General features: G+C 37.8%; 1 protein-coding gene across 2 annotated transcripts in view; it reads right to left on the bottom strand.

Annotated features, from left to right (window-relative positions):
• Positions 1-24,566, bottom strand: part of LOC114474969 (protein jagged-1b) — a 66,317-nt gene that overhangs the window by 17,498 nt on the left and 24,253 nt on the right. For both annotated transcript variants that reach the window (XM_028465609.1, XM_028465610.1), the window contains exons 3-4: positions 8,184-8,241; positions 1,800-2,048 (exon numbers count right to left, since the gene is read on the bottom strand). In XM_028465609.1, coding sequence (XP_028321410.1) covers positions 1,800-2,048; positions 8,184-8,241 — 307 coding nt within the window. The remainder of the gene's footprint in view (positions 1-1,799; positions 2,049-8,183; positions 8,242-24,566) is intronic.

The raw sequence follows: 24,566 nt of genomic DNA, 5'->3' as shown, positions 1-24,566 counted from the left end.
GACAAAAGAATGTTCAGAAGCATGACAAAAGCCTCTATTTCACTTCTTAAAGCTCACAAGCAAAGATGAGGGCTTTGAATGTTGACTATTTGAATTTTGACTCTTCAGTCAATGTGTTTTGGGGGCCGAGGGGGGGTAGAATAAACTGTACTAAGCCTGAACACACTTATGCTACTGAGATAGTCAATCCTATGAACTCCACCCCAGTCAGTAACCTGCAGGGGGTAACAGAGGCTCATTTCTCAGGCTTCCTGTTCTCCTGCAGACCAATCAGCACCATGCTGAGGAGGAAGTGGGACTAAAGTGAAGCAGCAGTGAGATTGGCAGAACAGCAGGATGTCCTATGACTTTTCTGGGTTGCCAGTGTTTCCACTCCAGTTTCCCATTTAATCACATGATGGTAGATTTCTGAAGTCACAGGTTGAGTTTGTCCAGCTGGTGAGGTTTTTTTTATTTTTTTTTTTTTAAAGTTTTGTGTATTTGCTGTTATACTGGTGTGTAATAATGGAAAAGCAAATTCATATATTAGAAACTGGGTAGAAACATCTTGATTTTCCCTGTGTTGAAGAAACATTGGGGTTGGTTGTGCTGCAGATGTACAGTTTTGCATCTATGCTGACATTATCGATTGCTATTCATCTCAATGTAAGTAATTACATTTTGAGGATAAGAACATTACAGAACTTTAAAACACTCCACAAAACCCATCTGTTAAAACTTGCTTATTATACTAGTACAGTGCCCGTCGGAGGTATGTATTCATATTGACATTAACAGGAGTTCCACAGTGTGGATGGGGAAATAAATGGGATATTATACATATATATATATATATATATATATATATGTGTGTTTTCTTTTGGTGGCCAGAACATCACCAAAATTTAATCAGCTGTTCCTTGACCCATTATCAACATTTCCTGAAAATTTCATCAAAATCCGTTTCTAACTTTTCAAGTTATCATGTACAGACAGCATTGCATTAGCTTAGCATTAGCATAGAATAGAACACTAATGATGACATCACTGTTGATGACATCATCAGTGTTCTAAAACAATGTTTGACTGGAGTTCCACAGTGTGGATTGGTCATTTCAAATTGGTTTTAAATTGGTTTTGGAACAACCAAATCACTGCAAAATTACGGATGCACACACTCGGGGTATTTGGAAGCCGTTGACAAAGTTTCAGGTCGATCAGACACTGCGTCGGGGAGATATTCGCTGCTCGGGCACACACACAGACCTTTCTTGCATTATAGATAGATTGCTATATTATCTTTATTTCTTTATTTGTGTTCACAAAAAAGCCCTACATAAATTTGATGTATTATTATTATTATTATTATTATTATTACTATTAATAATAATTTTCAATTCTTTATTTTCTCTACCTACATCCGTTTGATCTCTCTGCAAAATAAAACTTTTAAAACAGAAGATATATTTCATTCCAGATGCCACCATGAGGAAGCCAAATCTCTGTTCTAATGTCAAAATATCCATTGGACACTGGACTCCCAGATCTATGTAAATGTCATTGCTGATTACTCCAATCACCAAAGGGCTGAATTTTAGGAACATTGAAGGACAGTTAACATGGATATATTATTTAAGTGATCATTAATAAATAAGCAGAGGTGGAAATCTGCAGAGAGGTTTTTATAGTGTACCCCCAAAGAAATACAGAACAACAACTCAGTACAGCCTCAGGTTGTAGTGAATAATTGATCTTTTTTCCAAGACACATTTTTTCTGTTAATGAAAAGCACCACCTGAGCTCTCTTTGGTGTCCTATACCTTCTATGCACTCTGGTCCTGTCCAACCATCCATACAAATTTTGTAGCCACTGGAGTCACAATTAAAATGGCCAAAAAACTCATCGCGGGCTCGGCAGAACTTGTTGCAGAATGGGCCGTAGTAGTTGAAGTCACAGCGGAATCGAAGACGATACTCCAGGCTGAAGGTACGCCCGTGATGACGGTACATCTGCCACTGATCCCCGGGGTTCAACATGGAGGAGAGGAGTACTCGCTCTATCAGCTGACCTGAAAGAACACAGAAAGGTTTCAGTACATCAAATTTGCATTCGTGTTGTGACCTTGGCTTTTTGCATTCGTGTTGTGGCCATTTTGCCACAACGGAAGTGTTTCTGCAACGGAAGTGTTTCTGCAACGGAAGTGTTTCCGACGGACCGGTATTAAAGACGGACACGATTCTGGTGGATGTTTTTAACCTGCCAGAACAGAAAAAAACAGAGAAGAAGACATCGAAACATGTATGAAAGTAAGTGAAAGTTGATTAGGAAACTCTTATATTTTTCATATTAGGCTATCATATCATAATACCGGTCCGTCGCAAACACTTCCGTTGTGGAAAGACTTCCGTTGTGGCCATTTTGCATTCGTGTTGTGACCTTTTTGCTATCACCACTGGTGTCCATACTGGCATTACCTCCACATATTGAATTTAAGTTATTTTTTGAAAGTTTTTGATAAGGAACATGTTATAAGACCTGTCTGTACTCATGAAGAAAAGTGTTTTCTACGGTGGCTGGGAAGTGTCAGGTGAATTTACCAGGAGTTGACTGCCTGAGAAAATATATTTGAGGGTCTGTAAAGGTGAGAGGGAGCATCCATCCAACACAGGACCAGTAAGCACTGGTGCTGAGGCAGCTGCCTTAGGGGATTTTGCCTTAGGGTGTCATCATTTCCATCTCAGCTATAGTTCTTACTGACAGGGTGTTAACACAACACATAGAGAATATGTGAGCGAAATGATATCTCAACAGCTCACTGCAGGTAAAAATTTCAGTATGTCTGTCACACTGTGCTGGGACTACATTAGTTACTTTAAATAACATGACCAATAAAACCAAAGATCTTTTAATGGAAGGTAAAAGGGCCATTTTTAAAAAAGAGGGAAAGTAAAATAAAGGTTTTTTACCTCCAAAAAGGTTACTGTTGTTGTCTGCTATTAGAAGTGTGAAAATAAGGCACTGTGCAGCTTAAATTAATCCCCTTCAAAATAAAAGCAATTAAAACACCCTATTTGCAGTATCAGGTTTGAATGAAACTGCTTTAATAAGGGACTGCAGATGTAAATTAGCTTTAAGTTGAAAATAGTTAAAGCTAGAAACATGGTCTCTCTACAAACACATTACTACATAATAAAATAGTTTTCAGTAGTTCTTACTTTTTTTCTGTCTGTCTCCAAACACTGCACAATCAAACCACAAAGTCAATACAACACTTACTGTAATAACATACATGCTGGGTTGTCAGAGATATTTGAAATGGAAAATATGAGTTATAGGTTGATAAAATTTGATATACCGCACAGATATTTTAACTGTGCTGCACTGGACTATGAGTCAATATGGGTGTATGGGACGCTGTGGGTCCTACTAGGGTCTACAGAGGGGGTTGGGTGTAGAGGGAGCAAAGATATTAACCAAAAGTTGGAAAAAGGGACAACTTCCCACCACCAATATATTGTACGAAGTAAAACCCAGTAAATCCAAGTACAACATTAGGGTTGGGGTTAGTACCGGTAAATATTTTTGTAAATTTTAGCAGTGGGCAATTGTCCCTTTTTCAGATTTTGGAGTGAAGTACACTTGGTTGGAAGTGGTGGGTTTAAAGTACGGGTATTCATGAGCCAATATGCAGGGGGGGGGGTTGTCTCTGTTATACCTCTTTTTTCCTATTGTTTCTAACCTGTAAACCATTTGTATTGTATGTTTGTATGAAAAGCACTTCATAACTCAAGTTTGATTTATTGAAATGGTTTTCTGGTTTTCAAATGTGGTGTGTGTGTGTGTGTGTGTGTGCGTGTGTGTGTGTGTGTGTGTGTGTGTGTGTGTGTGTGTGTGTGTGTGTGTGTGTGTGTGTGTGTGTGTGTGTGTGTGTGTGTGTGTGTGTGCGTGCGTGTGCGTGTGTGTGCGTGCGTGCGTGCGTGTGTGTCTTAGCCTTGGACATGCCATCATCATTATCATCATTAGACTCCACTATCAACCCGATGTGCAGTCAGGTGTGCAACCCTGTCCAGTAGTGTGAGGAGATGAGATCGCACAGGAACAAGTGAGTGTAGTGAGTGTACGTTAGTTCCTGAGGGAAGCTGAGTATAAAGAGCTCAGATATTTAAAGTCAAACAGCCTTGACAAGAAGCTCTGAACAGCGTTTAAAATAAAACTTAACACAGATCTGAGGATTCTGCCTGAAGGAAGGAAAAACACTTGAAACTCTATCCTTGGTCCCTGGTGGTCACCCCCCCCCACACACACACACACACACTGTCTGGCACAGGCTTTAATGTGCTTGTCCTTGACAGTGAATAAGAAAACACTGAAAAACACTTCTCTTTAACTGGCTCTTCCACATCACCCACAAATGAATCAATAGACGTATGGAGGGCGATAGAGCGTTCAGATAGTGTGCTGTCTCTCCTCATGCAAGTTCTCCTTTGAGAATTGACTCTTTTTGAATTTCACAGACATACTAGTCTGGATTTCCATGTTTGTTATAGTTAACTTCTGGCGTTGGCAGATTTGTGGCTTTCAGCGCTTTATCTAAACAAGTTTTAATGTGAATTCATTACACAGCAGCGAGTATGTTGCGTCGAAATGCCCCCAAAGTCTATGCGAGCCCACGGTACAGTCCAGTAGAAAGGAGACAGCTGCTACTGGAGATTATTCCTGTTTATTGCTACGCTAGGATGGCCTTGTGTGGAAAAAAAAATGTTTTCCAGATTTAGTCATCATTTTGTCCATGCCTGTGCTGTCCTTAAGAAGTGTCTCTGCGATTTCCAGCTTTTCCACTGATGGAGCTAACGGCTCTCAAAATCACACCAGCAAATGTTTTATGAGCTGGAAGATTTATTCAGTGATTTACTTTGACCACAATGATACACTCAGGGAACGTTGGTTGGAACACAATAAACTTGTACATGAAAATAACTTTGTTTTTGGAGACTCTAGGGCAAAGATTTAGAATCTTGGAATAGTAGGATGCAGCTCGTGTGTTTTTGAAGATGATGCATGGTAACGAAATGCCAACCTGGTTTTATTTCCTACGGTGAACCTTTCAGCATTTGACAGGTAGAGAAACTACGGTATGGGTCTTGAAGGTTTTACACATGGTTTAAACAACCAAAAAAGCTTCTGGGGAATCAATCAGAAGAAAAAAACACAATATTCTAGTCTAACTATTTTAAACACGAGATCTCTGCTTGAAAGAAGTTCTCTAGATCAATGATCCTGATTATGGTACCATGATCATTCACACTTTAAAGGCTTGTAAGACATTCTACCCCCAATTTAATAACAATACAGAATAATACAAATGTATGGGCAAACCTTTTCTTTTTTATATACCATGATGAAATGCACAATCCAAATCTGACCCAGATGGAACTTTGTGTAGTGATAGAGGAACCAGCCTGACATAACTGTGTCAAACTTCATAGAAATCGGTAAATGTCGAACTGAAATATAAATATGAATTTTGATGACAGATAGAGATTTTTTTGAAACTGATGCAGAATCAGTATATTTATCCAGATTCCCTTCAAAATGTAATGAAATCTTCCATTGTGCATGGTCTATCTTTGGTTAAAATCCTGCAAACAGACAAACAAACAAATACATACACATATGCTGGTGAAAATATTAACCTCCTTGGCAGTGGTAAAAAAAAACAAGAAACATATTTAAACAATTCAGTCAATGGAGCCTATGAAATGAGAATAAACTATTTCTTACCTTCAGGTTTGTACACTCTTGGCTACAATATTACTGACTACAGAATCGTAATTCTGCTGTATAAATGTCATCACAATGCCAGATCTGAAGGTTTTGGTAACTGTGCATCACAGGGAGTTTTACTGAGTTATAAAGCTCAACTTAGTAAAGGTCATTCTGACAGCTCATATAATGTCATATTCTATCACCATTTCCAAGGACTATCTTTGAGTCATGCTCAGTAATCCTCTTTGATAACCAGCAGGGCCCCGAAAGTCCATACAGACTGCTACGGGACGTCGGTGTTTGGGGTGAACTAAGCTGGCGGCCTAAAGAAAGGCTTTAAACCCAATGTAAAAGCTTTCAGGAGCTCAGGTAGAGAAGCAAGCTAATGCAAACAAGGAGTAATAGCTGTGCTGGAGGGCAAAAAGGAAGGAGAGATGGAGAAGAAGACGAAAGACAAACAAGGAGAAGAATCTGAGCTTCAGTGTCTCAGTTCATCATTATCTCTGCCATCTTTTAGATACCACGGCGTTCCCTCTGCTGGCTGACGGAGAGGTAGAGGATGCGAGGATGAAAGGGAAGATTGTGGTATGACAAGAATGAGGAACAACATCTGTGAGTGAGTGAGTGTGTCTGACTGTGTGTATGTTTTTTATAGCATGCAGCTCACATTCCCTGTCATGGAGCTTTTCCTGATTATGAGGAGAAACAACAAAGACGAGCAGGAAATTAAAGAGTCTGGATAAAAGTCTCTGTCACCTCTCCTAAAGATAAGTTTCATATTATTTCATCATGTCGCTCCATAAACAGCAGTAAATAAGGATTGAATTATTTTTTAGCTCATTGCAAACATTGCTTGTTGAAATCCATAAATAACTGCTTCCTTGGTGGGATGTGGAAGGAAAGGCACGAGAAGCAGGTGTAACATCTTGATTGTTATGGTACATATACTTAAAATGCTGTCATGCAGTTGTAAGTATCGATCTTTATGCTGACATTAAGACGTGACCTTTTAAAAATGTCCTAACCTCTGTGGAATAGTAAACATGTGAGCCCAAACTTCACATGTGACACATTTGTTTGACCATAGATGAGGTGGCTGCACATAATGTCATTGTCTTTGATGTTGTGTTTGTCCTTTTTTACTAAGTCGTCCCTGTTTATTTTACATTTGTGTAGATTTTTGGTTTCTACGTCATGTTTTGTTCTGTTAGCTCTTGTGTATTTTTGTGCTTTCAGGCATTCCTGCTTGTGTCTTTACTCCCGTTCTTGTCAGTATGGCTGTTTTTGAAATCACATACTAAAGTACTACTCATACTAAGTCTGAATGAGTCAAAATGAATATGTAGTTCGTTCACATTAGATAGTATGAAAAGATTGAGTACGCCATAAATACTATACTGGGACATTTTTTAAGCATTCAGGGTGGATACACTAGTCATACTTAACCGCCCCATGATGCATTGCGAGCGCAAACCTAAAATCATTCTGGGACGGGCTTCAAGCTAAAAATCAAACATCCCCATTTTAAAACAAAAGCGTCTCTTCTTGTCCTCCATTAGTTTTTTAACGCTTTTGTAAATAGTAGGGATGTCCCGATACAACTTTTAATTTCCTGATATGATATCAATATTGCAGCCTTGCGTATCGGCCAATACCGATATTGATATTTTATTTATTTATTTATTTTCTCTATTTTTTTCAATAAAAAAAATAAATGCTTATTTTGTAGTGTGGAATGTTAGAAAAGGCTTGATCAAGTGATGTCACTCAAACAGAGAACAATAGTCAGCAACAGTAGGTATGAGATTAACTGACCCATTCATTATTAACCAATTAGTTACATAATTTTTAACCTTCAACATAATATCTTCAGTATTCCACAATTGAATAAAATAAAAAAAAATAAAAAAGGGAAAATCCGGAAATTTCAATATAGTCCGATATTCGTTTTCAGGCTAATATCGGACCAATAGCCAATATCGGATTGGGGCACCCCTAGTAAATAGGCCTCTTGTTTTTAAATTAACTGGAAGTTTTGTCAGTAGCACAATGGAGGGTCTCTGAAAATCTATGAAATATCATCGTGAAATGTGTATACGTGAGTTTTATAGATCCAATGAGCACATGTGGATATTCTACTTTCTCGCCTAAAATGTTTTCAGAACTTTCAAAGGTGGAGAATCAACAGAGTTATTTAGCTTTAGTGTGCTTCTGGTTTTTGTCGTCGTAGGTTTGAAATGCATCTTGGCAAACTGGGAAGTATACTTCAGTGGGAACGGTCATCATCCTAATCCTCCTAATTATACTAGTATAGTATATAGCAGACAGTAAATACTCATTGAGGTTGTAGGGCATTTTGACAAAAGAATAATTTCCAATTATTCCGTTTGCAACGGTTTCACACATGGAATTAAAAAAGAAAGAAATGCAGCATCACCTGACTCTGATGTATCGTTGTCGAAGTCCAAAGCCTCCAAAACTAAAGAGAAGGACTTCTGTTGAGAGAACACAATAAAAACACACATTAAACATAAATTAAACAGCTCGCCATTTAAGAGAAGAAAACAAAAAGAATCTCTGTGTGGCATTTTAACTTCCCTCAGTCAGTAAGAAATCAGGGCCTCATCACAGCATGGAGTAGTCATTACAAACGTGATTATATTGCAATCAAAAAGCATTGAGTCCCATTGAATGACATGCCTTACAGTCTTGATTGATTAATTGCAGTAATTTATCTTTAAGACTTTGTAAAAGGAAAACAAAAAGAACAACGCACATGGGTATCTGTAATCATCTGTTACTTTTCAAATATAATGTGTGCAATAGATTTCAGATAAAGTAACATTTTAGGTTTTCGATCAGCTGTTACGTCCTCCACTGCTGTGATCAAACAATAGTGCTTAATTGTAATTTTCTGCCTGTTTGATTCGATTATTCACTGGAGTGAATGGAAGTCCTAAATGCAATATTTAAAAAAATCAGTCTGGCTTTATTTATAGGATGCTGATACTACAAAACAATCCTCATGAATTATCAATGTCTGTTCTGTAAGTACATAAATGTGTGTGTACATTGGGATAGGGGTAAGGCTGCCAATTGTCTCTTCAAAAAAGATTTAGTTCCGTACCTGAACACAGAACGACACACGTCCCTTTATGAATAAATTAGGTACACACTTTACACACTATTTCTCTGAATAATTAAATAGATTATCAAAAATCTGTGGAATTAGGAACAGATTTTGATACTAAATCAATGGCTGCAATCTGCCCTCCCTCCAGGACCTGTACGCCTCCAGGATTTTGAGGCGTGCAGGAAAGATTGTGGCCTACCCCTCCCACCCCGGTCATAAACTGTTTCAATCTCTCCCTTCTGGAAGGAGGTTTCGGTCCATCAGGACCAGAACCTCCAGACACAAAAACAGCTTCTTTCCCTCTGCCACCATCCACATGAACACACCCCCAGTCACCCACTGAACCCCCCCCCCCCACCCGATCACCACCTCCATGATGACATTATCTGCTGCACTGTATATATATATATATATATTTATTTATCCTATTTATCCTTTATTCTCTATCTATCCTTTATTTATCCCTCATCCTTTATATTTGTCATTATTGTTATTATTGTTGCTGGGTTGTAATTAGTTTTTTTTTTTTGTTTTTTGTTTTGTTTTTGTTTTGTGCCAAGACTACCAAGACAAATTCCTTGTACTGTCCTTAAAATTCTGATTCTGATTCTGAAAAGTCCAGGTTTGACACCTAACATGTCAAAGCAGCACTTTAAATGACTGTATCTCTGTCAAAATGTGCCCTATTGGAAGAAATCCAAAAGTTTCTGGAAATGAAGATACATACTTTAAAGCCAATATGATGTCAATATGGTAAGCTCACGTACACGTGTGGGTTTTGCTTAAAAACCAGGGAACATAGGGAGCAGGACAAAAGCATCCTCACTGACCTCTTTTGGTAAATTGACAGAATCATTTTAAAGCTAAATATTTCCTCTACATGTTCAGATATGTGAACGGTTGCACATGGTTGAACTTCTTTTATCTGTCAATGTGTAACTTAACAGGATATCTTTGTAGTTTCGCTTTGTCTTTTCACTGATTATTTGTTGAACGCACACACGAGCCAAACTGCTGTCATTTTTGAAAGATTCAAGAAGCACAACCCTAATTGTGTTTAAATTAAAGCTTTATTCTCCCGCTGGAATAAAGCCTGCTGTTTGAAGAGGTGACATGGTTATCCCTGCGGTGCCTATAAGAAAAAGCCTGTTTAATATATGCAAAATATTTCATGTAAATGTATCTTTTTTCACGCCCCAGTAAGCCTCCAGTCTCTACACACACGGGTCAAATTTGCAGTGATAGGACCAGTTGTTCTCGGTGATGTATCTGACTGACTGTGCAGAGTAAAAAAAAACACAGCCTAAAGCAAAGATGAAGGTGGCGTGTGTGCAGCTCTCCTGCAGAGAAGATACAGCCGAGAAATCTTCAGACAGGGACTTTGTGCTTAATGTGATATCTCACTCTGGAGAGAAAACAGGCAACAGATGCTTGTTTCCTGTGTGTACCTCATCTTATAGATTTGTGATGAATAATTCACACCGAATCTCCTTCTTTCCCTTTCTCTCTTTTCCAACTTTCTCCATCACTCTGTATCCTTGCATCCGCCCCTCCCGCCGCAAATTGTTGCAGCGCCTGCCATGCAAATTGAACATCGTGGGTGAGTTTCACCTAAACGGCTGCATACATGTGTAGTCACGTCTTTGCTGAACAAGCGGCACTGCCAAAAGGAGGATGAGTGGGAAGAGAGGAAGCAAGGATCGGCTGAGGAGGGAGGAGAATTGGATGAGAGGCAAGTGATGGGTACAGGAAGAGCAGGAGATGTTAAGAAAAGCATGGATGGAGCTGGAAGGTCAGCCAAAATATTCATGTTAGCTGGATGCAATACACATGTGTCAAACTCATGGCCCGGGGGCCAAATCCGGCCATTTGAAGCATCCAAAGGGCAAGCTAAATGCTTGTTCATGTGGATCTTGTTGGGTTTTTATCATGAATTTTACACTTTGACAAGCGCATTGAGATAACTTTGTTGTAATTTGCGCTATACAAATAAATTTAAAATAAATTGAATCCAATTCGGCCTGCAGGAGAAAGTCAAAATGACAGAGAAAATTTGAATCATTGTGTAAATGAAACTCAACAACAGTTGCAGGGGCTGACAGTTTTCCCGTTGCTTATATTGCACGACTGCAGTCATTTTTTATGTTAAACAGTTGAAAAAAACCTCAAAATTCTTACAAAATCTTTCACTTTTGCTCAAATTAAGACGTAACATTTTCCTTAATTAAATAAAAATTGGTCGCTAAATCTAGGAAATTTAAAGAGAAGATCCTGTTTTGACTGATGTCTATCACTTATTGCTTGGTTATTGTCGGTTTCTTACATATTTTGTAATCTATGTATATGTAGGAATGTAAACTAGGGCAGATTAATAATGAAATTACTAGTTTTCTTGCTAAAATTGAGGTCAAAGTGCTCCGTATTTGGCCCCTGAACTAAAATGACTTTGACACCCCTTCAATACAAAGATAAATGAGAAGAAGAAGGGTTGTGAAAACTGTGTGTCAGGAAAAAACCAGAGTCAGCAATTTAAGACACAACCAGGGTGTCTGTGTCATTATAGATAAGGAGACGGTAGGAACACAGAACTGAGTGATTCTACAGAGGGAGAGAGAATGTAAAATGGTAAAAACAGCTTCTAGAAAAACTGAGAAAATCAAAGCTGACACATGACGGTGAAAGGGAAATGATAGCTGTGGTGGAGATGTTTGTAAGATTCCAGTGTTTGTCTGATATCCAGACACACGGAGCATCAAAGAGGTCGAACGAACAGGAGAATAAAGGAAAAGGAATAAAATGATGAACATGTAACTGGGAATAACTCCCACACACTGGACTGTGAGGTGCTAATGAGATGTGCTGCTGCTGAGGTTCAGGGAGTCGCTTTATTAATGTTGGCAGAGAAACCCACAAGCTGGATTCATCACATTGTATCTCACTGTAAATCTCACTGTAAATCTCTGTAAATATCACTGTAAATCTCACCTGGAGCCTGTTTAGATTACATTAGACAATCATATTAATAGCACTTTGGGATGGATCTGTAATAGGCTGTGGTTAACTGCTGTAAACCAACATTAGTGAAATAAAATTGCTTTGTTTTTCAACCTAAGGGACGTGACCCCTGGAATTTAAATGGGATCGCCTAAAATGTCTAGTAATTAATTAAAAAATTATTACTGATTAAAATATACCTAAAAAAATGTTTAATTATAACCGTGGCTCAGGTGGTACAGGGTCGTCTTCTGATCGAGAGGTTGGGGATTCGATCCCAGTACCTGACTATGTGTCAAAGTGTCCTTGGGCAAGACACTGAAGCCTAAGTTGCTCCCAGTGGTCGACTAGTGCCTTGCATGGCAGTCCTGTCCCACTGGTGTGTGAATGTGAGAGTGATTGAGTGAATGAGTTGATATGTAAAGCACTTTGAGACTGCTTCAGTGTGGTGATAAAGCGCTATATAAATCAAGTCCATTTACCATTATTAAATCCATATATTATTATCCATTCATCTTTATATATATATTCTGATCTGTATACTGTATATTCTTATCTATTAATCTATATATATATGTACTATTATTCTATCTATTAGTTTATATATATATATTCTTAACTATTAATCTATATACACTTATCTATTCATATATATATATTCTTATCTATTAATCTACTTATCTTTTTTGTAAAGGAACTCTAGGATCATCTGACAGAAGAGTTTTTGGTGCATTTCTGTGAACTTTATACATACTTTTGAAATTCAGCTGAGTCAACTTTTCAGCCATAACCCTATGGTATTCACTCATACTATTGTGGTTTATATTTTGCTGAGAAGAGACAGAAAAAAAAACATGTAGGCTATGTAATATATAGTGACTCATTTTCACGCCACATGCCTGAACTGTGACCAACTTTTACGTCGTGGCTTGGAAGTAAGCCTGGTCTCAGGCTTGGAATGAAATTCCCAATTTTGTCTTTAAGGAATTCAAAATATGTTTCTGTCACACAAACACACAGATTTCATACTATTCAATATTAGAGCATATCATGACTGTCAAGGCTGGCACACACAGGTTTTAGTGTCGGGGCTTGACTGACTTTTCACAAACAAAATCGACCCTGACCTTTTTAGAGAATAGGTTAAAAATGAATAAATTCATCAAATTAAATAACCCATTTACTGTATGTCTGCAACTGTATCAGCTGTACTACGGAGAGCAAGAAAATACATGAGTCATAGACAGTGGAGCAAGCAGTTCATTATTTGAACAATTGTGTCAGTTATGAAGAAAGCACAGCCTATACCACAAAATGGAAACACAGCATTACCTCACTGTTGCAGACCTCCCTTAGACCTCGCCCTTCCTTCCATTCACCTCCTCTCGCTCTTCGCCCACCCATCAAACCTGACCTCTGTATATTTAGTTTGACTGATGCTTGCACCCCTTGCCTCCTCACAGGTAGGTTGAATGCACTCATTGATGCAGGATGGGTGTAACTGTGCTCTTGGTAAGGCTGGAGTCTATTGTGGCGACCAAAAAGGGTCAAACTAACATTTTAACAAAAACATGAACTGAATCTGAAATTTGTGCCCACAGCCATCAACTCCTGACAACCTTTCCAAAACATGCACAAGTACATACCCGTACACACAAGCACACGCACACACACACACACACAGAGAACAATAATGTTTGTGTAGTCAGGGAGGTTGAGGGTCAGGTGAGATGAAATGACCTCAGAGTGTGTGCTTTTAAATCAACACTCAAGAGGAAAATCAACGCCACAAACAAGTGACAGATAAGTTTAAAATCTGGTGAAAGAAAATGTTAACAATTTGTATTTATTATTTCAAGATCAACAACTTTAAAGTGTTATCAGTGGCGATAATAAGCAAAGTGAAAACATGTAGGAAGGGACACAATGTGTGTATGTGTGTGTGTGTGTGTGTGTGTGTGTGTGTGTGTGTGTGTGTGTGTGTGTGTGTGTGTGTGTGTGTGAAAGGGATCCATTTTTCTTATTCCTTTACATTTCTGGCGTGTGCATAAGAAAAATTGCACAAAGCACAAAAAAAGACAAATTAAAATTTGCTAGAATTATTTTTGGGATGCTGCTGCTGCTCAGCTCAAAAGTAATGCTTTCAAATCCAGGACTTGCGTTTCAATGCCACACTTGCATGCTAACCCTGAGTGTACATGAGATTTCTCCAAATCATGACAATTTTCTGTTTGGGTCGCTTTGGGTCATCATTTTGTTATTGGTGTCTTAAACTGAGCTAAAGGACAAGAGGACATTTATTTCCTGTTGAACGGTTTTATTTTATTCTATTATTCATCTTTTGTTTCCTGTGATTCTTGGGTTTTGTGGTCCAGAGCATCTCCAGAATCTACACGATTACAAACTGGGCAGTTTAGATTTTCTTTCACAGTCCAAATAACTGACATTTTATGTTAATCAGAGTCTCTAATCGACTGTAGATATTACTATGCATGTGTAGTCTACAGCTCCAGTGTTTTAGTACTGTTTAAAGGTTGAATGAAACCAAGCAGAACATTAAAATCTAAGCATTGAGTCATTGTGAAAGGTTCTGCTCACTGCAGAGCAGATGAATTGATTTTTGAGGTGAGATCCTTATGAGAGTATTATTCATTCAGTTCAGTTATTGAACTGCAGAAGAATGTCATTTTTATAGCATTCACCAGTAACAGAAATTAATCTGCCTGGACCAGAGAGCTGAATTAACACCACCTCCAGCTCAGCTCATAAAAAATAACTCAATAGGATTATTTTCATTCTTGCTGTCGCGAGGAAAGAAGCTACAGCAACACTGAACATTACCAGATTCTCACTGTTTCAGGATGAAGAAAAAACACTTTCTGAATAATGACAATGATGTCATTTTGAGACCTTGTTCCCTCTTCACTGAGTGTGATTGGTTACCTAACAGACTCATCATAACAAAAACCCTAACACAATATAATGATTTATAATTACCTGTTACAAATGTACAAAATAAGTCCAAGCGTCAGCAGCAGTTAAAATGATGTGTTCCCCCCCCCCCCATTATCTCTTTTCTGTGTCTCTTCTATTGTGTGCACTGTATCTGTATATGTGGCATTCAATAACAGTAATATACCAACGTTAATGATGATTCAGTTACACAGTGCACAATGATTAGGCAGTAGAGCTGTCTGTGAGAAACATGCTCTTTCATTAAAGAGTTCCAAGTCAAGAGGAGCCAGCTGAGGTGGTTCAGTCATCAATGATGCTATGATGGCATCATTGATATATATATACTAGGCCTGGGCAAAAAACGATTTCATCGATTTATCGAATTTGTAGCTAAAAACTATTTTTATTTTGCAAATTTTTTGGGGGTTTCTTTTCCACCACAGTTTTTTTTTTTTTTACTTTTTTGTGTTCCGTCCTTGTGGGTTACCCTAGCAAGAGATGTCCAGATTGCAGCGAGGAACACAAGTTGGAGGAATGCATTGACGGTGTGCAGCCCAAATGTAGCAACTGTAGAGGGGAGCACCGAGTTAAGGACAGAAAATGTGAAATAAGGAAGAAAGCAGAGGAAGTGAAGAAAGTAAAAAGGGTTAATGACATCAGCTATGCTGAAGCAGTGAAAAGAGTGCAGGAGGAAAAAAGAGAGAGAGGTAATGGAAAACATTCAACCTCGCCTGCAAGATGGATTCTGCTGGTGTTCACAAACACCAGAATCTATCTTGTGCTGCTCCAGCCCTTATTTAATATTGTTTTTTTTTTTTTGTTTTGTTTTCCAAGTTAGCTGGTCCTCTTAAATCCTAAAGCTTGAAATTGTTTAATGACAGAGCCTCATTTACTTTTTATTTTTGGATTGTTTTATACATTTTAACTCTTGAGGACAACCACAGTAATAAAGTAGCACTTTTGACAATATATTTGATGTATGCAGTCATTTTAAGTGCATTGAAAAAAAAAAAAATCGAAACTCAAATTTTTCTTTTTGGTAAAATCGCCCAGCTCTAACGTATACCTTTCATTTTTGCAGTAAATTGCCTTATTTTAAGATAGCGTGTGGCTTTGGCTTTGTTTCGATAACATTACAATTAGCAATAAATATGCATTTTAATTTAATAATATTCTTTGTGAAATGGCTACGTTTTGCACTGTAGACCGATGTAGGTACTACACCTTTTGGAATGACACTGGGTTTTCATAGGGAGGGGTGTTGGGCCAGTCCAGCTAAGGGGGAGACTGCAATGCCAGCCTAGGACATACTGGAATGATTATATCTATGATAGGTATGGAATGCTGAGGGGATCCCTTTGTATTGAGGGGCTGGTGGAAGTGGCCGGGATGAGGACCGTCTGGGCTTCTCTGCTGAGAATCCTGTCCCACCGACCCAGAACCGGTCAATCAACAGACAACTGAATGGAATATATTAGCATATTTACATATATCTTTTATGCATATTGATGGTTGTAAGAATTAATTTGGTGCCATAATATAATATATATAGCATCAAATATATATTTCTGTTCTGGTCTGAGTCAAGCTCTCACAACAGACAGAATGGAGCAACTAGATGTACAGTCACATCTTTCCTGCTAATTACTTTGTAAATCTTCTTCTCTGCAACATCTGAGGCTGATTTCAAAGTGAACAGACAGTGACGGAGCCCCTGGACAGAAGCATCTCATGCAGCCTTTCTCTGATTGCTGCCAGTCATTCCCTGCAGGTGGTCTGAGATAATAACATTGCGAGAGAGAAATGAGGAAAGTTTTCCCACCAAAAAAAAATAAAATCCATCAAAACAGAGAAGTGGGTCGGGGTGATAAATCTTTCCTTCCCCCAGGCTTGAGGCTGTCTGGTCACAGGCCCCGTCCCTTCTTCGACCGCCTCACACTAGTCTGACATGGGAGATTACAGTGGACTGGGCTAATTCAAACCACTGGGCAGACATTCGTCAGTGCATGCCAGAATTTCATAAAAATGGGGCTTCAAAAGGCCAAACTTTTTTCCAGTCCTAAAAGAGCTGCAATTATACGGTTTCACTCTGCCCTCCTCCCTCACTGTCAAACACCCCTTAATGAGTGCCCCCTTCATTCCTTCCTCCGCTCTCCCTATTTCTCTCTCAGACATGGGCAAGGTAGGATATCCCGACAAAGCCTGGCTGTACAAACAGAGCTCTACGACAGGAAGGACTCCCAGGCCTGAGAGAGGAATTTCCCCTACACGACCAAAACCCAATGCCTTCTTGCTGTAAGGCCAACAAATACAAGTCTATTACAATACCAGGATAATGGAGATTGATAATATTGGATGGATATCTAATATTAATCACTCAAATGTTTCTAATGGGTTGGAAATTATGCATCAGCTTTTAAAATGAGAAGCATTTTGTGTGCAACAAAAAAAAAAACATCAAAAAGTAAAGGATGAAAAACTGTGAAATGTCAGATATTAGAGTTTTAGTTTGTTTGTTTTTTACGTAGATGATGAAGTGCTTTAGTGCCAAAGTGTAAACGTGCTAATATTTTGTCTTAAATAACAAATTGCACTTCGCTCTTCATTACACACCACCCGTGGGCTGGTTTGTTGTAGTTGAAGTGCTATTATTATTGCACATGCCTTATTACCCATGGTTAGCATTAATACATGTGTTTATAGTTAAAGTGCTATTATTATTGCACATGCCTTATTACCCATGGTTAGCATTAATACATGTGTTTATAGTTAAAGTGCTCATATTATTGCACATAGCCCTATTGCACATAGTTAGCATTAATACATGTGTTTATAAACTGCTAATAATATTGTACATAATCCAATTGCACATAGTTAGCATTAAAACATGTGTTTATAAACTGCTAATAATATTGCACATAGCCCTATTGCACATGGTTAGTATTAAAAGATGTGCTTATGTACAATATGATTGCACAGAGAGAGAGAGAATGAAAAAATTATGCATGTAATAATCTAAATTATTTTACCAGTAAACACTAAAAACGAAAATAATTTTGAACACTTTTTATTTATTTAACTGGTCATTGGTGAGATAATATTGTGCCTGCAGGAACAATTCACATCCTATCAAGCTTAGCAGGAGCTGATCTGTTTGTAATTAACTAGAATTAATTAACTAGAAATTGCCAAATAAACAGTTGCTCTTTTTCTCTTTCATAACAAACCAGGTCACATTTACTTTTGCCTGAAATCTTTGGAAAAATAACCACTTTTCTTTACTCCTCTACACACAGTAAGTTAAAGACCATCTAAACAAACAGACTATAAAATCAGAGAAATGTCACCCACATTTTTCTGTTTCCGTGTAACTTGGCACACATTCAATGCTTGATGTACATCAAATTTTTCTCCCGTGGCGTTTCCACCTCTTAAGACACTTTATCCTCCGTCGCAGTAATTAGGTTCAGATTGAGGCTGTTTGCTTTTAGGCTCTGATTTATTCTGTCAGCAGAAGAAGGCAAACAATGGGGAGCTGTTATCTAATACCTTCGTTAACATTTTCGTGTAAACTGTTTTTTTGTCACTGCAGTAATAATAATGATAATAATAATCAAGGTACATATTAAAGCCTCATTTCCTGATTCCAAAAAACAACGTTGGAATGAATATATTAAATTATGTTTTACATGATAATGTTTCTGTCTCATGAACCCATTACAAACGCTTGGTTAATGCATGCAAGGAAATGCTTGTTTTTTGTACAGAAAACATAACATACCATCATGGACACTCAGTGACAGTTCAACATGTGCCCATTATAGGCAGCAGAAGGAGTTTTATGGTCAGGGAATGTGTTTTTTGTGTCAGGGAAGCAACTAATATTTGTTTATTCGCTTCACATCTTTGGTGCTCCCTTACTGCCAATTTAATTAGAGAAGTCGTCCACAAACATGCAAAGGGTTGCCATGACAGCAGCAGAGCTGAGGCTGGATTGGACATTTGACAGCTCACCTGCAGCAGAGGTAGCCACAGTAACGGCCATTACTATTCCAGCAGCAGATCAAAGGGGGTTGACATCACTTGAAGATGCAAAGAGTGCACATCGATGTAGTTCAAAGTGCAAAAGTTGTCATAAAAGGTCAGACTGTGGAAAATATCCAGCTCTCACTTTTCTCCATCCTTTGGATGAGAAATACATTAAAAACTAATTCAGTAGTGGTTCACTTATTTAACGTGAGCTGTTGTTTTGCTGATTAACGAACAATACCTGATTTTAGTGCTTATATTATTTTATATCACGATATAGGTAGATTTATGTCCTGATATTTTATTTCTTCCTTAAAATGATAATCATTAGATATTTTTTTATATATAAAAATAAACTAAAAAATAAATTGAAATCCCAAAATAAATGGTACTTCTTCAAGAATCTTTTTAATGAAGGAATATTCATGGATTTTGCTAAATTGTACATATTTTGCTCCATCTAAAATCATAAATGATAGTAGAGCATTCTTTAAAAGTCCTTCTAGAGCAGCATGAGATAAATTAACACTTCCATTTGTGAGACACGTTTGCAGATATTTAGTTTGGAAAAGTCGTACTGGCTGTAGTGGCACAGTTTGTAACCAGACTAATTGATGATTCCGGTCACACCGGGGGACACAATCTGGCCAAAAAAAGCAGTGTTTCACCTCTGCATACCATAGTATTGATTTTCTGCATCTTTGTCGCGCTAAAATAAACACTTAACGCTCATGTCCGAGCTCGGCCAGGTCGGTGATTGACTGTCTTTTCACAATAAAAGCCGTAACGCAAAAATAAAAAGCATTCCCAGAGCAGGTTACTTTACGATGCATGTACACATCCTGCAAGTAGTAAGTGCAGTGGGCAGCTGTGGGGGTGGTGACCCAAAAATGAGGTTTCATCACATGCATTTCCTGGAGAAGTAGTGGTGACGTATTTTACCTCCACGTGAACAAATGTGATTTAGAAACAATAAAATAAACAGAAACAATAAAAATAACCGAGATTCAAATGTGAAACCAGAGGGCAGACAGAGAACAGCTGATCAGCTGAAGGTGTTCATAGTACGATCCAAAAACTCCTGCATGCACCAGGACATGAATCTCCTTTGTGGAACAACACAACAAGAGTTCCGTGGATCGGATCTGACATGTGACAGGAGAGAAAGAATCTTTATGAATGGATGCAATCCTTTCCATTTACCCAAAAACATTGGAAATATATAGATTTTCATCTGATGGACTGTTACACTTTTGTCAGCTAATGGAGCCTCATTCATTCATATATTTCTTCATTTATATAATCAAGAAGGGCCGGCTCGGCCAATAGGCAGTTTAGGCAAATGCTAAGAGCGCCATGGCCTAAGGGGGGAAAATTACGGAAAAAATACATTACTTAAACTGCTTTTATTTTGAAAACCTTCCGGCCACACCACTATTTTCCGCCTCTAAGATGGGGTCAAGGTTGTTTTAAGTTCCGGGTGATTGGCAACCCAGCCGCACTTGTGTTAAGCTCCTACCGTGAACCGGCACAAAAGTCCCGAATTAAATCAATGGATGGACGCTGAATAAGCGACCTTAATCGTATTCAACGGTGAGTGTATCGATCTGTTTGGTTTTTAAGAATATAATCTTTAAAAAGAGATATCTTTAATGTTTGTTTTGTTTTAGGGTCACACTGTGTGTTGTTGTTGCCATTTTGTGTGTTTTTGGAGTTATTTTGTATTTTTGTTGTTCTAAGTCTCTCTTTTTTGCAGTTTTGTGTGTTTTTGGGAGTCATTTTGTTTATTTTTTTTTTAATTCATTTGTTTATTTTTCCATCATTTTGTGTGTTTTGTTTAGTTCTTTTGTGCAGTTACTTTGGGGGCTGCACAAAATTGACCGAGGGCTGAATGTGAACCCTGACCGCTAGTTGCCCACTTCTGATAGAGATGTTGACTTATTTTTTTTTTATTAATAAAAATTTAGAAATATTTGCATACATTTGTGCATGTTACAAATTTATTCAACAAAAAGGTAATACTAAATGTTTTTATGTAAAATAGAACTGTTATTAGCCTGCATAAAAATAAACTGGATTCAGAATCTAGAATTGTGAAAACCATGACTGACCTGCACTAACCTCCCACTCACTGAAAGGTCCCAGATGTGATCTCACACAAGCTAATTGGAAAACTTTAAAAGCTTGCATTAATATACTCTAGGTTCTACCATTCTCTGCCCTCAGGTTGGAAAACACCCTCACATATTAGAGAGGAACTATTAGACCCCGTGGGTGCAGCTATCCACCCACCCTGCTCTCCTGACCCTGTCTCTGTAATTACACGTTTCTGTTCTCACATTCTCCACATCGCCTGTATTTTTCTTCCATTGCAGACATAATTAGTTTCGACTTTTATCTCCCCCCCCCCCCCCGCACATCGCGTCTCCACCTTGACGTCCTTCAGACTTCCTTAAGGTGCTGCACAGCCTTGCAGTTCCTCTCTGGCCCTCGCTCGACCCTCGCTGTCAGACAGCAGCATTACTGTGGGGTTAATTGGATTAAATAAAACTATGCGTCTGCTTTAAAGCTGTGGAACAACAGGGACTCCTGACACAATGTGCCTTTATCTTCAATGTCACATCTTCATTCTTGGGCTCATCACCCTCCTACCCTCATCTCCTGCTGCTTATGATTCTCTCATCAGTGTCACTAAGTCTTTTCTCCACCCGACACACCTGCAGGATCACTCACTAAATCACCCACTGCCCTCATAGTTATCACTTCCTCTTCCTCACCTCTATCTCCTAGCTCTCTGGCAGCGCCGGCATCCACTTTACCCTTTCAGCAGTTAGTCCTAACGCACTCTGACGCCAGCCGTCCCTCCCCTATGTCCGACATGGTGGGCCAGACTGGCTGCCCTCATCAACTCCCAACACTCCCTACTTTAGCTTCCCACTTCCGCAGGAAATTACATCGTCTAGCCGCACCATGAGAGGGCAAACAGGATGACTCTGGGAGTGGTGCATGGTATTAGTGGAAGAGACTCATCCTACGAGTCTAACTAACTAGACTACCTGACTTTAACTGTACTTTTCCTTGGATTAGGTTTCATTATTGGCTACGTACACAAGTTTATACTCTATATCAGTGGTTCTCAAACTTTTTTTGGCTCAAATACCCCTCTCTCTAATTATTGAATCCAAGTACTTCCTTTGTCCAACTACAACATTTGGATTAGAAAACTAGTTAAAAACAACCATAGAGCATAATGCTGGAATGAACAAGTGATAACACACATTTTAAAGAATCTCATTTTATAAATAAGTGAAAAGAAACACTATTTTGTGAAGTGGTTCCTATCCTTTTTTGGAGCTTGACCTCGTTTTGACATCAAGAATTTCTGTTGTTCCCGAAGACTTTTTTCTTCTAAAATTTGTTTTTGATCACGTTTGAGCTCTTTTTTTTTCTTTTTTTTACTGCATTTTAGTTGAACTAGATTTACATTTCACAAACTGAGTATAATATAAAAATGCAGTTGTGTGTTGTTTTAATTAAAAAAGAATAATGATTTTAAAAATTCAAAAATCTATTTTAATAATTCAGAGATTTCCCTGTAGTGCCATAGCGTACCCCTAGGTGTACACATACCCCCATTTGAGAATAACTGCTCTATATCAGTGGTTCTCAAACTTTTTTGGCTCCAGTACCCCCTTTATCTTGTTTTTGAATCCAAGTACCCCTTTATGTTCCACTACGACATTTTGCTCAGAATACTATGAAAAAACAACTATAGAGCACAATGATTGAATGAATGAGTGATAACACACATTTTAAAGAATCTCATTTTGTAAATAAGTCGAAAGATACAGTATTTAGTGCCTCCTGAATAGATTTATTTCTATAGTTTTTATCAGTTCCGGTCATCTGCCGACTGGTGTGAGACCAAGACTGAGCCTTGTATTTTCCGCTCATGTTCAAATCAACATCATTTTCATCATCAATATTATGATTATCATTTTTAACTAAAAATAAACACGATAAAACCCTGTATTTTTAAAGCTTTCATTTGTTAATTTTTGATTTTCTCTCTCAAGTACCCTCTGTAGTGCAATTGCGTACCCCTAAGGGTACACGTACCTCCATTTAAGAAACACTGCTCTATACTGTATCTAACCAATCAATATGGAGCAGTGTACAGCCACACTACAGACTACAACTAAAGTAATTTAAGTCACAGAGTGAACAATGTGAACAATGACATTTCAGGTGATGAAATATTGAATTTAAAAAAAAAAAAAAACTTCTTATCTGACATTTATGAACATCTTCTATTTATATTTCCCACAGGGACAAATGATGTTTTTCATTGATCATTGGTCAGGCAATACAAATGGTGGATATGATTTTGAACATATACCTGTTGAAAATGAGTGTTGTCTCATTCAGTAGTATCTTCTCCTGTCAGCTAGAGACCAAAAATAAAGTATCAATAAAATCAAATTGTCCTTATTTATTAGACAAATACATTTATATTTAAACATTTAAAATATATTTTGGTACATACATTTATTAAGTCTGTATAGAAACTTTTCTATTTAAAATGTAGTTTTTGTTTTTACTGTACTTATATATCCTTTATTTTTTCACATGAGTCTTATTTAGATTAACACCACTTTTCAAAAGAAGCGAGGGTTTTTAATTTGAAACAATCAAAATGCTTTCTTTTTTATTTTATTTTTTTAATTTGTCTGCACATGCTGTCGAAGGTCAACACTATAATCTAACTAGGCTACAAAAATACGCACTTACAATTCCATTTTTGATATTTTGAATAGGGATTTGGGGCTTTTTTTTTTTTTTTTTTTTTTAATTATTTTTAAATAAATACATGTCAAACTAGATGGATTATCTTTTTCATGTAGAGACTAACATTTTCAGTTACAATTTCTAGGTCTACCAGTGGGAAGCATCTGTGCAGATCCTCAATCCATATTTCATACATGCTTATCCCAAAAGGGAGCTACATACAGCCCTTACCATCTTACCAAGGTTTCAAAGCAGGATGACCGGATGCGTCCACATATTCACTCCTCATTTAATCTCTTCCATAATTAGGTGTGTTAGGTAATATGATTCAGTTCACATTGAAAATGAGCGACTGTATGGATGATCAACTTTTGTCTTTCTTAGCTTTTGTCAAAAACGCTCTTTAGATTTTATTAAATGGTCACACCAGAGGTTAAAATATTCTCAAATTAGAAACCTCCTAAATTCACAGTAATAATTGGAGTCATTGCACAAAAATGATAGAAAAAACACGGATCACTGCAAATAGTTTAAAATCCCTTTGAAACACTGAAATTAAATTCTATACTATCAATGGTTCACAGATCAAATAGTCTGGAACACTCAGATGGACTATCCTTCTCTTCCCACTGTCGCTAAATGCTTGTTCATGTGGATCATGTTGGGTTCTTTCTTTCTTACTATGGACTCTATAGTTTTTGTTAAGCACTTTGAGATGACTGTTTTAATTTGCACTATATAGATAAAGTGGATTTGAAAATATACAAATAATCTCTGCTAGTCTAACTATCTACTCAATAGTCATGATACCTCTCTATTCACAATTCTCTCCTTCCACCCAGAAGTGCTAGTTTTTATAGGAGGGGCCGAGCCAATAGTGACCAGCCAAAAGCAAGAAAACAGTCACTCTTATATTTTTAC

This window comes from Gouania willdenowi, chromosome 13, assembly GCF_900634775.1.
Source record: "Gouania willdenowi chromosome 13, fGouWil2.1, whole genome shotgun sequence".
Taxonomy (NCBI): Eukaryota; Metazoa; Chordata; class Actinopteri; order Blenniiformes; family Gobiesocidae; genus Gouania; species Gouania willdenowi.
This window is presented reverse-complemented; position numbering and strand designations above follow the sequence as displayed.